The sequence below is a fragment of the Miscanthus floridulus genome, chromosome 7, assembly GCF_019320115.1.
Source record: "Miscanthus floridulus cultivar M001 chromosome 7, ASM1932011v1, whole genome shotgun sequence".
In the NCBI taxonomy this organism is placed as follows: Eukaryota; Viridiplantae; Streptophyta; class Magnoliopsida; order Poales; family Poaceae; genus Miscanthus; species Miscanthus floridulus.
The window spans coordinates 2,775,690-2,791,072 of record NC_089586.1 but is presented as its reverse complement, the minus strand read 5'-3'; the positions used below and the strand labels follow the sequence as shown (position 1 = coordinate 2,791,072).

Genomic DNA, 15,383 nt, shown 5'->3' with positions numbered 1-15,383 from the left:
TATCCTACCTAGCATCCGCACATAATCGGATTCGAATTATCCTTATCCATACAGATATCAAGTTTTTCGTGTCCTCAAAATTCGGATTCACAACAGAGAATTATCTGCACCACTTGGCCCTCGCACAGCTCAGACTGGTTCACCATCGTCCTGTTCCGCTGATGGTTTCTACGGCTGATAAGACGACTGATGTTGTTTTGTTTGAGAGAAAAACACTATACCATGGCGGAACTGGGTGAAAATGTTCATACTATCCTGTAGATGATTTGATACCATATGATTTATGAATCGTCATCATGACATCATCCGTCAAGGACTGTACCATCGACAGGGTCGGGTGACCATTTATTAGCGAGGCCAGCCCAGCAACGCCCAAACAAACCCTCAATCAAACGTTAATATAAAACACAGGAATTCCATAAAACACATCAGGCCTTGCTTGCTGGTGTATCCCTCCAGCCCGCTGGAAGAAGAAGAAGAAAAAAGGGACCTGATACTGAGAGCAAGCAACCAACGGGGGAGAGCCATGGCGAAGCCTCGCGGCGGCGGCGGCCTCCTGGACTTAGAGGGGCACTACGCCTTCTACGGCGCCTACCACAGCAACCCCGTCAACGTGAGCATCCACGAGCTCTTCGTCTGGCCCATCTTCCTCACGGCGCTCATGCTCCTCCACCTCACCGCCCCCTCCGCGCACGCCGCCGGCATCGGCGCCGCGGTCTACGCGTCCTACTACTTCCTCCTCGACCGCCGCGCGGGCGCGCTCGCCGCCCTCCTCTGCTACCTCTGCTGGGCCGCCAGCGGCGCCCTCGCTGCCCGCCTCGGTTTCTCCGTTGGATGGAAGGTAAGGGGGGAAAAGCGACGCCCTTTCGCATCGATCCTTGACTTAGCTCGTCCTATATCATGTCTTCTGTGCTTGGATTTCTATAATCAGCTACAGTTAGTAGCATTCCTCGAGTACCGGTGCCTTGATTTTGGTATCCACGGGGGAAAATTGGATTTCTGTAATCAGCTACAGTCAGTATCATTCCTCGAGTACCGGTGCCTTGATTAAGCGAAGATAGCAAAATTCGTCTGATTAATCGAAGATAGCAAAATTTCAGATGAGCTTCATCCGTATATTCGGTGATTCCTAGATGGTTATGTACTTGTAGTCGCCCCATAAGTACAGTTTGGGATTACACTCTGACACTTTTACTGGTGCAATAGGGATATTCGGATGACGCTGGTTACTGTAGTTCTTTTATATTGACGAATTTTAGTCGATACAGTTCAGCTTTTATTGAGGCATTCACATGTGAACTTTTCATCCAGTTTTCCCCTTTAGTTCCTTTGAGGTGGGTGATACTGAAAGTGAAAGAGCTTGATCTCTCAGAGTTTCTCGATGTGTTTTTTTAATGTGCGATTGTGATCTAGCTCTGCTGTATGGATTTTCTTAGTTCATTTAGCGCTAGATATAGCCTATTGGTAATTTCATTTTCAAAAACTGCCCTCTTTTGCTGACCGAGTTTACCCAATATCCCATTGGAGCATTTATGTTTTAGTTTTGTTTGTGACTGAAGTAATGGTCAAATGAATGGCACGCAGATGACACGTATGTCAATATTGATCTGCTCTGCTCCGCTGTTTAATAGTAGTCTACGAGCACAATTGAATATCAATGCATTCATAAATAAGTTGATCGTGTTGTGTGCAACACTTTTCTTTAATAGAGAAGAATTAAGGGTGCGAGGATTGTTTGCTGGATGCTAACTAGATTTGGTAGCATCCTAACTGATGAGCTCTAGAAACCTGCTTTCCCATTTGTCAAAAGGGTTGTGGCCGTCTCCCAATGCTAACTTCAAGTTACTGGCATAGCATGGGTTCTTTTGCTGATGTGCAAAGGTCTGGACAGATAATATGTTTCATTGTGACATAGGACAGAATCTTCGGCAGGACTTATTGCTGTTGCGGCTGATTTGTAGGGCTGATTTGTTGCGAGAGAGAAACACTGTTCCATGGCTGAAAAAGTAGGGCTGATTTTGTCTTATAAGCTCAAGCGAACAGAGTACTGGATAACTTATTTTTAGTTTACTGTTGTCCTTCAAAAAAAACATCCCAGAAGATGAAACTATCGGTTACTTGGCTCTTCAACTGTCATACCTTGGGCTCACAAAGAGCTTATTTTTTCATACTTTGTAGCAAAGAAATATTTGGTTCTGTGAGGGGACCATCTATAGATTGCCATACAGTACAAAATTGTCAGACTTATAAATATCTGCTTTTTTTTATATGACAGTCCTTCTATTAAGCATTTAAGCTTGTTGTAACCACAAAAAGGCACATTGCACTTTGCTTCTTCCGCTCTAATTCTGCACCATTAGTGATCACTATTGATGCTTCTGACAAACTAATTGCCTGTATTTAGTTACTTACCTGCATCAATAAGAAGGCATTTAGCACACCTGTGCTAAACAGTGTTTGAATAAACTAATTATTGAGTCTGCTTGTCACAAGTTGATAGCTCCTTTAAACTAATAAGTCGATATAACTTAGATATTTCAGAAGCTAGACCATGCAGGTGACTTGCACACTGGCACTCTTTCCTAACAACACAATTTATAAATCTGGCAGCATTGTACCTTTGCTTTGTTCTTAAATGCCTAGAGCAAAAAGATGAAATAACTATAGAAACTCTTGTTGCCTGTATTTCATATTTTCAGTGTGAACTGAGGTAGTTGCAAGGCGCTTCTTTGGTTTCTGGTTCAATCATTAACTCTTACATTTTTTTATTAAAGGTTGTATTGGTGGCTCAGTTGGTCTGTTGGACTATGCAATTCATTGGTCATGGAGTTTTCGAGGTCTGTCTGTCATTCTATTTGGTTTTGGCTCTAGTTATTTTGTAATCACACATTCACACCCATAGATTACTTGTAAATCTTATTGTCCTTGCAGAAGCGAGCGCCTGCTCTCCTTGACAATCTTGTCCAGGCTTTCCTGATGGCACCATTCTTTGTGCTGCTAGAGGTAAACTTTTGCATTGCCGTGGTTTGTTGGCAACATTGCTGCTTCGCTGGATGGATAACATGACCACTCATGATAATCTTGTTTGTTTCAGATTCTTCACACATTTGGCGGGTACGAACCGTATCCTGGCTTCCATGACAAGGTGAGCAAGTTGATTGAGGAAGCCCGGAAGGAATGGGAGGACAAGAAATCAAAGAAGTCCTCATGAGATATGTGTGAATTAACATCTCTGAACTGTTGAGGTCTGCCTGCTCGAGATGAACCTGCTGGATTGGATGAATCAGTTGCAAGGATGGTTACTGAATACCGATACTGTTTATGTTGTATAAGATGATGTGTACTATGTTGTCTGCTATTTTTCTATATATTATACTGGTGATAAACCGAGGTAAATAACAATTTACATATGTATATATGTACTGGTGTGATTGTCTTGCTAGGACCCTTGTTTCTTGAGATATTTACCTGTATAGCTACGCCTTCAAAAAAAAAAAACGCTGTTCTTCTATGGTCTCTCTTTTTTTTTTTGAACTTACATGTATGGCTCGAAAACGAAAATATCTTCCTTCCATGGCCTTCCGTCCGATTCAGCCTTTTGACGGTGTTAAGTGCAAGATAAAATGATCATTTTACCCCTGGCGGTAAAAATGGAGTACATGAATTTAGCTAGAGCTAGTTTTGGTTTGGCACGCAAATTCTAATATATTAAGGCAGTTTGGTTTGGCCGCCTCCTAGCGCGTCCACATCGCCCTGAATTTCCCTGAACGTTCGATCTCTCGTTCAACGGCCCAGATCGCTCGAAGCGGATTCTCGCCTGCACCCGCTTCTCTTGCTTCTGGTTAGCTTCTCTGGTTTCTCCTCTGCTTCTCCCGCTTCTCGTCAGAATCTGGACAGTCAAATATATACAGCAGCTTTAGCTTCGCGTTCCAAATTCTTCTTCTCACCCCTCCTCTCTCTCTCTCTCTCTTCGCTCTCTCTCTCTCCCTCGTTCTCCCGACGCTACGGGCTACGGCGTGGCGGCGAGCGGTGGTCGTGCTCCTCCTCCACCTCCGCCTCCTCCCTCCCTCCCTCCCTCCCTCCCTCTCCTGCCTCTCATCTCTGTTTCTCCCTCCCCTTCTCGCTCTCCTTCCCTCCTGATGCGGCAGCGGGTGGCGCGGGCGGCGCGGCCGGCTCCCCGCGCTGCGTGCGGCTGGCACGAGACGACGCTTCGGCACCTCCGCCGCTCCCTCCCCCACCTTCGCGTCCTCTCTTTCTCTCTCCCGACGACCGCGGCCGCGTCTGCCCCGAGGAAACCCTAGCTTCCAGTCTTCATCTCTTCCCCTCTCTCTCTCTCCCCCTCCTTCAGGCACGGACCTAGACGCAACACGGCCGGCGCGGTGGCGTGGCCTCTCTCTCCCCAAGACGCGCGACGGCCACGGTGGGCTCGGATCTGCCGGCGACGATCCCCGGTGTGCGCTACGCCGTCGCGGCTGGCTCCGACGGTTGTGACCGTGGTGCCCCCTCTGTTGCATTCATTTCTTGGCGTCTCCCAGGTGAAGCAAGACCATCCCTCTCCTCTGTATTGATCCCATTGCAATCTCCTCTATGTGCCTCTTCTGGATTATAAGTGTGTGACTATGGTACTGTTTTATTTATTTAAGTATGAGCATATGCCATTGCTGATGATGTCATGATGACTGCAAGGTGCTTTTAATATACCTGAACATATTTTTGTGCCTTTGCTATTTTGCTTTTTTTTGGTTGACCATATGTCAATGCCAATGATGCTGCAAACAAATATCTTTATCTGAAATATACGATGTGATTTTTGCTAACATGAACGGCCTGTGAGAAGCGGTCATGATTATCACTCTTTTATGATTTTTTGCTTTGTCATTGCGAGTGAGGTATTCATGTATGTCAAACCTGAAAATATTTACATGTCATTGCTATTTTGCAATTTTTTCCCCGCACATGTCAGTGCCAATGTTGCTCGACAAAAAATATCTTCTTCTCAGCTATACCATTTGAGAATATGCCGTCATGATTATCATTGTTTGTGTTCTATGATCTTTTTATTCTGGGGCATCTTCATATGTTTTCATGGATATTGCTTTCTACACTTTGGCTGCAGTTGTCGTGAGCTCAGGGTGGCAACGTTAGTGCGGAAAGTTTTGGTCGTTCCATTACGGTTTTACAATTGCGTTTTCCCCGGGCGCTTTCCACTGTTTAACACTACAAATTGCGACAGCTTCTCGCGCAGAAGCTCTAATTTGTGAATTTTTTTTAGAATATTATTGCAAATTTGCCAGGGTCCGCTCATTAGCTATCGAACTTAGGTTTATCGTTTTCTAACCAGAAATACAAGTACTGCTATCAGGTTAAAAAACTGACATAGTTCGTAAGTTATCTCATAGTGTAACTTCCGTTTACTCATCTCGATCTTTTTTTTTTTTGGCCTTAAGGCCAACTACTCTGTATATGCCAGGTATCCCATTATCGCATTTTCTCTTTCGATGCTTCTCTGTTATTATTGTTGTGTGTACATATCATAAACCCTATCGACTGTCTTTCTATTGTGTTTAGGTGCATTCAATCAGATAGCAAGCAAAAGGTCAAAAAGGATGGACAGGTGAACAACTTAACTCTGAAATGCTTCTTCATTTTTTCCCCATTTGCAGCTTAGTTTACCTATACGTTATACAGAAATTCCTGTGAATTTTATACATTTCTTGCATGTAGAATTAGTTATGTTGCACTAAACTATTTTTCATTAGACCCCCCCCCCCCCCCCCCCCCCCCCCCCCAATTAGATAGCATCAAACTAAAACATAGTCTGGTCAGTAGGCAATAACTTTGACTATCCTAAATATGATTGAAGGTATGTTTGTAAGATATTTATGGTCTGGGAAAGTAATATTTTAATCTAATATAACTTTGGTTTTCTCTCTCAGTGCTGCTTCATTGAGGGCACCTTGAGAAAGTTCATGTCTCGGGATAATTAGTATAGCTGTAGCCTACCTTATTTGTAGAAGACGGAAAAATCAGATTTTAGCATCCCAATAATTTTAAGGTACAAACGTCATTACTGCACGGTTTGATTTCCGTTTAATCGCCGGCGCACGCAAAGGTACGCGTGAGGGACTAGTGAAGGACTACACGAGGCACAAAACTCAACCGCACGAGCCAATCTCCCATGTTCGTGCAACCACGAGTCCACGACGAACGAGAAGTCCTAACTCCCCGAGGCACAAAACTCAGCCGCACGAGCCAATCTCCTATGTTCGTGCGTGCATCCACGACGAACGAGAAGTCCTAACTCCCCGAGGCACAAAACTCAACCGCACGAGCCAATCTCCCATGTTCGTGCAACCACGAGTCCACGACGAACGAGAAGTCCTAAGTCCTAACTCCAGCTCGGACCTCGTAGCAGGCGGCCGCATGTCCATTAAAGCCTAGGCAGACCGATCGGCCATCATGCACGCGCGTACAGTACAGAGGTGGCCGAGATGGAGATGACGAGTGGCGCTGGAGGCGTGCGAAAGCAGCTGGACGATCCGGCGGCGTCGGCGGCCGCCGGGGAGGGACGAGAAGATGTGGTGCCGGGTTTTGATCGTCGGCAGCCTGGTGACGCTGCCGCTCCTCGCCTTCTTCGTAATGATTCCATGAAAAAATATTGTACCTTTAGGAAATTATTGATAAGTAGGCCGCTTCAAAGGCTTGTATGGCTCTACTGTAGGTGTTGTACTATTGCCTTCTTCGTCAAGGGTAAAAGAGTAATTTCATGTTGCTTTTAACATCATTAGCTTGTCAAACTGACGGAAGGACAAAAAAAAAAAACTAAACAAAACTCGTTTTCGGGCCAAATAGCCAAGTTCAAGAGAAAAATGCCAAGAAACTAAGCACAACTTTTTTAGACCAAAAATAATTATATTTTGAGGCTTGTCAAACTGGTTTCATACTCTTAGCCATTTGTTTTAACTTTTCGCAAAAATAATTATAATAGTTTTATTTATTATACCTATTTTTGTTTGTTTTGTATCTGTGCAAGTTTCGGGTATAATTGTACTGTTCCCGCCATCGCTTCGGGGAATTTGGAAACCTATGGTTTCCATGAGGAGAGAACAACACTACTACACAAACTTTACTGGAGGCGGACGTTTTTTATTTTCCGCGGCGGGCAAAGCCGTCCGTCGCGGCATAGAGGCCACGGTAAATCGTGGCTTAACCGCGGCGGACGGCTTTGCCCGCTGCGGTTAACCGATTTACCGCGGCGGGCGGTGTAACGTGCCCGCCGCGGTAAATATACTTTTACCACGGCGGTCACGTTGCACCGCCCGCCGCGGTAAATTATTTTACCGTGGCGGACACCTTTCGTGGCCCGCCGCGGTTATGTTCGTTAGCCGTGGCGGGCATTATTATTTGCCCGCCTCGGTAAATTATTTTCTGAATTAAAAAAAAATACAGCAGGCATATAAATTCAAATTCAAATTCAAATCACATCCAGATTTCACAGATTAAACTTAAAAAGTATGCAGGCATTACACATGAGATAATATACATATATATACATTCACTTAGCCGTTCTTGTCATCGTTAATTCATTACATTTACATATTAAAGTCGTTATACATGCCCTAAGGAGTAATCCTGCGGACGCATCATCATGGGCCATTTCCTCAGCCTCTCGTACTCCGGTAAAATCACTAGCTGGCTGTTTTCATTGAAGAACGTGCTCCCTTCAAGCACGCATTTGTCTAAGACAAACTTACATATGTCCGCCTTTGTCTGCTTGAAGGAGTGTTGGGTGCTCTGCACGTCTCTCCACCAGTTCAATCCATTCTTGAGCACCCTCCAGCTGCTGCTATACTACTTGCACTCCCTCATGTACTCACAGACGTAGAAGCCATAGGTTTGTGATCCTATCGGTTGTTTGGCACACTGCATGATCGATACACAAGCATTAGAATACAGGCATTAGAACGCTTATGAACAGAAAGCACAATTAAACTTTTCAAATACTTACCGGAAAGTTGCGTCTGATTTTGATGCGGTTCTTATGCTTAGCCTTAAAATTCTCTGTTCTTCGATCATAGCATTCAGGATCCTTCATGTACTCCTTATAAGCGCTATACGAAATGTACTAGTATTAGGCAGGGCATTAGAACGCATATGAGAAGACAGTTCAGTCACTTACACTCTGAGGCAATCTTCAAAGGCCTTGTACCCTTTTAAGTTTGGCATTCTCAACGAATCAAATATGCAGGCCCTGCCATCCTGAGGGTAGATGATAAATGCAACCCAGTGACCCTCGAGGCCTTGGCTGCGCCATTGAAACAAAATACAGGTTACGACGAGAAATAATAATACTAGCTAGCTACCCACTTATCTCTACAGGCATGTCTTCGACTCACCCAAAGTGGTAGGCAGCTACGATACATCCATTTCTCCTGATCTTCTTCAGTGCTCCTAGTATGTACCTTGAAATGTTCAACTTCTCCTTATCCATCAGTTTCTTCCTGTGCGCCTCTCTCTGTCGCTTGATCAAGTCTTTCATGGTTGTATGATTGTCATCTAGGTGGTAACCAATGATGACTCTTTGAGCAATATGCATTGGAGATAGATAGATAACATCAAGTTTTAGTTCCTTGGATATATAGGCCATCAACCTGCAAGGACAAACCATCGTGGCATATATAAGTAGTCTTGACCGATTCAAAGGCAGGTGATATGTGAAACTCGTAATTCATCACTTACATAGAGAACAAGGTGACTTGGGCGATGTCAAGGTCTTGTTCCCGTAGTAGTCTGTACATGTTGTGGAAGTCCACGGGGAGTTCTACATCGTTGCCGGGCAAGTGGAAGTACTTCGCCACAACCTTGACTAGAAAACCATGCAGGCCAGCTTTTGCCGCTTCCATGTACCAGAGATGAAACCTCCTTGTCTCCCACCTTTCCTTGTCGACAAGCTGGGCCTTGGTTATCATGAACTTCCCATGCTCGTAATGGCCGGGGCAGTCATCCGATTCAGGAAATAGATGGAAAGGTGATCTCGGCCTGGGATAGAAATGTTAGTACCATATTATGGCAAAGAAAAGTTATTAGCAAATTATTCTCGCCGCTACCATACCTTTCGAACTCAAGTGAGTATGTGAGATGCCCTTGGTCGCCTTTAGTCTTCACCGGTGGTGGAGGACGGTGGCTTGTGCTCGCAATGGCAGCAGGCGGTGTCTTTGCCCCCAGTTCCTCCGTGCCTCCCGGTCCTTTGCTTGTGCCCTTAGACGGACTGTCAGGAGGTGGAGGTGGACTTGTTGTTGGAGGAGGAGAATGAGGGTGAGGGCTTGTGCCTCGAGGTGACTTCCTTCCCTTGTCATCCCCGCCATTGCCTTCGTCATCGCCATCGCCGTGATCCGGATCATCGGGGGGACAAGATCCGGCAATGGATGGTTGTGATGCTGGTGTCGCCATCGGCGTAGAAGTCGGCGTCGAGAGAATGATCTCTATGTCGTCCTTGTTCCACAGGACTTCGGAACCAATGGCAGCTCCAAGGATCATTACCCCTTGTGCAGTTGGATATTCCATTTCAAATTCTTTGTATTGGGTCGCATACCATGTAAGTATCACGGCAGCATAGTTGGCAGGGATCTGGTCTTGGTTGAAATCTTTGATATCTTCTTTGGGGTGCATGAAACCCTCACCCACGGTCAACTTTTTCGCCCTGCCGAATGGGATGTTGAGGTGGACGTGCATGGGTTGCCGGATGTCGTCGACGGGGTGCCTTGGGCGATCCTCGATCATCGGCAGTGGCTGCCCTTGTGTCTGCCCTTGTGGAACTTGAGGCACGGCCACGCTAGCCTGGCGAAGCATCTGTGACCTCATCGACACCATATCTGGGTCATTGCTCGTGAAGGCTTCTTTTATGGACCGACTGATCATTTTGGCCACGCCTTGATCATAGCCCTTCTAAAAGATGCCCTCCTTGTACCTCTGCCTTGACCGGTATGTGGCAGCGTTGGATTGCCATGACTCCACTGAGTTCCAGCTCATCTTCGACGACATGCCACGGACGCGGCCACGGTGCTTGGGGGTTCCCAGCGCCAGGGTCAGCAAGTCCTGGCCCCTGCGAACCTTGAAGCTATCCTTGGATTTAGCGGCCTCGATGAGAGCCCTCTCCACCTCCTCGAACTTGGGCTCATTGAACTTGCTCGCGCCCTCCTTGAGCTTCTTCGGCTTGCGGGCATAGATGAAGTCCTTAGCCCTCAAGTCTACACCGTCGTATGGATCGGGAAGCCCGGCGGCAGCTCTAGCCCTTTCTTCCTCCCGCCACTGGGGCCTCATACCAGCAAACACAGTCATGCCCAAGTGGTGGGGGTGCAGGTTCTTCTTCACGAGTGTGCTGAACTTGGCGCTCTTTGCCTTTGCTTCTTCTATTGTTCTTTGTTTGCAGAACTCTTCCCAGTGATGTTCCTTCACCATAGTGTATTTGACACAGGGTGACTTGCCTAGCTTCAGGTAGTACCTAGTCAGCATGGACTTGACATTTCTAAAGGCTCTTCCTTCCACGTGCATGACCCACTCCCTGCACTTGCTCAGATCAGCGTCCTCGGGATAATGGAAGCTCCTCGTCACCTCACCCCAGATATGTGTCTTGTAGTCGATCGGGACATTGTTCCACTCCTCCCAAGTGATCTCCACCTTGTCCTTGACTATACATGCCACCTGGTTGCTGAACTTGGCAAGGACCGTGGGTGGCGACAACGAGTTTCCCTCTGGTCCCACCTCATGGATCACATGGACTTCACCGTGGATTTCCCTCTGGTGCCTCCCATGTTCCCCCCTTCTCAGCTTTGTCCTCTGACCACTAGACTTGCCTGAAGTGGTTGGAGATGGAGTGGGGGGTTCTTTGTCACTGACTTGTTCCTCCTCGAAATTCAATTCTCGAGGCACCACTGGCATCTGTTTAGGGTTTGGAGACCGCGCACTTTTAACTTCGTCATCCCTCGGTTGGTAGGTCGGATCATCTTCATCCTCTGTACGAAGTTTCTTTGTTGGCCTTGGGGTCACGGACATTTGGCTCTCGAGGCTAGTTGATGATGATGCACTAGGGGTAGGGTCGTGCCATTCACTTATCGGTTCCTCCGCCATTGGAAAGCTACAATGAATACATATTTCAGTTGTATAGACACAGTTATAGAGTAGTAAAGTAGAGTAGTACTAGAGTAGTAAAGTAGAGTAGTACTAGAGTAGTAAAGTAGTAGTAGTTGGCTCAGATTTGCCCCATTGTCATCACATCACTTTTAAACTGGTTGCTTGTATCTGGTATACAAGCCATCCTAGTTTAGCGGGGGCACTCGATCATCATCGCCGCTGCCTCAGTATAAAAGGGTTCACATCATTGCATATGCCACTGCCTCAGCAATAAGTTTAAAAGTTCATCATTGCATATGCCAAAAAAGGAACCAGCCCCATTAAACAAAAACCTTTCACAAATCAAAAACAGGAGCAGTAGTAGTAGAATAGTAGTATAGGAGGGAGTAGAGGAGTAGAGGAGGAGGGAGTAGTAGTAGGCAGTAGTAGTAGTATACTAGTAGTATAGGAGGGAGTAGAGGAGTAGAGGAGGAGGGAGTAGTAGTAGTATACTAGTAGTAGTATACTACTAGAAAGTAGTAGGCAGTAGTAGTAGTATACTAGTAGTAGTATAGGAGGGAGTAGAGGTAGGCAGTAGTAGTAGTATACTAGTAGTATAGGAGGGAGTAGAGGAGTAGAAGAGGAGGGAGTAGTAGTAGGCAGTAGTAGTAGTATACTAGTATTATAGGAGGGAGTAGAGGAGTAGAGGAGGAGGGAGTAGTAGTAGGCAGTAGTAGTAGTATACTAGTAGTATAGGAGGGAGTGACCAATTCATCCTAAAATTCTCACAAATTATATCAAATTTGGCAAAATTGCAGCAGAGTGACCAATTCATCTCAAAATTCTCACAAATTTAGCTCAGAATTAGTTTAAAGGCAAGGTGCATCATAGGCAGTGGCATATGCTCAGAATTTTGTCATAAATTTCTTTGGCGTCATAGGCAGCAAAAAGAATTGAATTCAAATGCTATGGTTCACCAAAAGCATCATAGATCAGTAGTATAGCAGTTTAAAATTCACCAAGTGTAGTATAGCAGTTCAGTTGAATTCAGAGTAGCAGCAGCAGTAGTAAGACAACAGTGGTAGAGAGAAATAGGTAATACAAGTATCATTTTGCATCAAGCAGTAGAGTACCAGTAAGGGGATAAGTAGTAGCTAGCCATCTCAAAAAACTTTCACAAATCAAAAAATTTGCATCAAGCTATAGAGTGTAGGCAGTAGACAGTAGAGTGTAGGTAGTAGAGTGTAGGCAGTGGATTAATGTACAGCAGAGTTAAAACCTGTTGCTCACAGAGGTCCCGTATACTATTAGGCTTGGTACCGACTGTACCACAGTGTCGATGGGGATGGCAAAGTTCACCCCAGATGAGATCCCAGATGAGGGGCATACATCAAATGGCACGACCTGTGCTGTGAGTAAAAGGACTGCTCATATGCCCCTAGCCTAGCCATCATGGCAATTGGCAATGCCAAACTGCCAATGACAAGCAAGAGAGGCAGGCAAAGCAGCAAGCTCATGCATGTCCTTGTCCCTCCTTCCCCTTCCCTTCTCTCTAAAAATTGTACTGTAGGACTGATTGCTTTGCCTCCCTCAACAACTCTCCTCCTATCCACTCCAACTCCATGACCATACATACCAATACCATGCATGTGTTATCAGAGGAGAGGACAGTCCTGCAAATGGCCTATGCCTGTGATCTCACACAGAAAATCAAGGTTCCCCACAAACCAAGGCAAAATAGAGACTAGATCACCCAATCCAACATGGTCCATGACTCCATGGGTCTTGACCATTGGGTAATAGCAACTTTGCCTGCTGCTTAGGTCATACTGGAGGCAGGGCTTAACAGGACTAAAAAAAGCACAAAATTACCTGATGAACTATTGAGAAAAGATACTTTCGTTTCTTCCATACCAGGATTATCTATTATAAAAAATTGCACTAAGAAAAATATCATCCTTGTGATAAAATACACTATCAGGTAATGTACTCGGCAAAATCGACATAGCTAGTAACCAGCCATTTAACATTGCACGCAGAGGTGCAGCAATCAGAAAACATTGCTACAAGGTTGAACTAAACTCAGAAATGCTTCACTTTAGAAGAGGCTAAAGATCATGTACTTGTGCAGCCAGTTCCTAAATCAATATCAAGAGAGAATGAGGGAAAAACTGAAACCTCAAACAGAAGCATTTAATCAGAATCCACGATGCCTGGGTTTTTTTTTTGTATTGTTTGCAGCAGATTCCTTAGGGTTAACCACAAAGATAATAGGCAGTGGCATTACACAATATATATGGAGTATTTTGGAAGAAACACATTTCTGAGCACCTCCAAAAATTGTTTTGTTCTGTTTTATATTCTCACCTTGGTCAAAATGCGTCGGTGTGGTCGACCAAGGTCAGCGGGGGCGACGGCGGCCCTCGGTGTCAGTGGCCAGCGCTAGGGTTCCGGGGATGGGGCCCAGCGTAGAGGAGCTCGGCGGCCAGAGCAAGGGTTCCGGGGATGGGGCCCAGCGTGGAGGAGCTCGGCAGCGGCGCAAGACTTCTTAGTGGCCGGCGCTAGGGTTCCGGTGATGGGGCATGGGCAAGGGAGAGGAGGACGGGGGCGTGGACCGGGCATGGGGAGGAGAATAGGGGTGGGGGTCGGTGCGCGGAGGAGCTCAATCGGCGGTGGAGATGGCAGCGGCGGCGTGAGATTTTGGCAGCCCTTTGGGGTCAAACTGAACCACGCGAAAGACTTAGAATTTTGAGGGTGGGGACGGCTTATATAGGTTGCGATTAACCACGGCGGGCAACATAACAGCCCGCCACGGGAAATGTTTACCGCGGCGGGCGGTTACGTTGCCCGCCACGGTTAATCGATTAACCGTGGCGGGCTCTGTTATATGCCCGCCGCGGTAAAGATTGTCAGCAACATTGAGTAGCATCAGTTCAGGATTTCAGTAGCAGCAGTTCAGTAGCATTGAGTAGTAGTTCAATATTTTAGGATTTCAGTAGCATCAGTTAGAGTAGTAGATTGAGTAGTAGTAGTAGATTCAGTAGTAGATTGTTGTAGTATTAGAGTAGTAGAGCGAGTAGTAGTAGTAGTAGAGCGAGTAGTAGTACTAGTAGTAGTAGAGTAGTGGTAGTAGATTGATGCATGCATATAGAGTATCTGGGATTGTTACATATAGAGTCTCTGGGATACATTATTACATATATGTCTCTGGGATACATATAGAGTCCACTACATTATTACATATATATATATATATATATGTCTCTAGGATACATAAATCATTTTGGTGCAGGTGCTTTCACCGTCCTCTTCTCACCATCGGGGCGGGCCCATGGCATCATCCTGGACTTGTTGAATCGGTCCTCGACGGCCTTGATCTTCTTTGGATGATTGGTAAAAAGCTCGAGCTCTGCGTAGTTGTTGTATTGTTCGAGACTCTGCACCCCATCAGCTCCCACAATCCACTGCTTTCCGGACACAACCACATGCCTTTTGGGTCCTCTGCATATATATAGTAGGCCACTTGTGCGACATTGGTTGCTAGTACCCACGGGTCATCTTTGTAGCCGATACTTTTGAGGTCCACGGTGGTTAGCCCATAACTATCCACTGCAACCGCATTCGGTTTGACCCACTGGCAACGGAAGACGGTTATGCGTAGGTTCTGGCCGTAGTCAAGTTCCCATATTTCTTCGACTTGACCATAGTATTGCCTCCTCTGGCCCGTGTACTCTTCTTCGCCCTCGTATCGAACACCGCAGTTCTGTGCCGAGCTCTTCTTGTCCTTGTCTTTTGTGTGGAACCTGTAGCCCTGGACGTCATACCCTTGCCACGTGGTGATTTGGCTGGATGGGCCTAACACAAGCCTCTTAATGGTCTCCGTATCTTCATCAGGGCATCCTTCAAGGGGTATGTGTTGCTCTTTGAGCCACTCTATGAAATTGCTCTTGTGATGGTTCTGGACCCATGCCTCCGTGCGTTGTCCATCATTAGCGGCGCGGATCTCTTCTAGGTTCTTTTCAATATATTTCTCCATGCTCACTAACTGATGAAGGATGCTGTAATGAGCTTCTTGCACCATTCGGTTTGCCACATCGGTGCGCACTTTTTGGCCTGTGCACCCCATCCCTGAGGTTTTGCCTTCATGGTGATGGATAGGCAGCCCAATCACCCTCCCATCTCTTATGTACCTCATACACCAGTTCACGGCCTCCTCCATTATGTATGCCTTGATCATAGAGCCCTCTGGGTAAGCACGGTTATGGACGTATCTG

The 15,383-nt window shown here is 46.1% G+C and overlaps 1 protein-coding gene across 1 annotated transcript; it reads left to right on the top strand.

Moving 5' to 3' along the window:
• The first annotated feature begins 409 nt into the window (after nucleotides 1-409).
• LOC136462364 (2-hydroxy-palmitic acid dioxygenase MPO1-like) lies at nucleotides 410-3,442 on the top strand. Its single transcript, XM_066461472.1, has 4 exons — nucleotides 410-841; nucleotides 2,775-2,837; nucleotides 2,932-3,003; nucleotides 3,095-3,442. The coding sequence occupies exons 1-4, from the start codon at nucleotides 527-529 to the stop codon at nucleotides 3,209-3,211; spliced, it is 567 nt and encodes a 188-aa protein (XP_066317569.1). The 5' UTR covers nucleotides 410-526; the 3' UTR covers nucleotides 3,212-3,442.
• The last annotated feature ends 11,941 nt before the right edge of the window (nucleotides 3,443-15,383 follow it).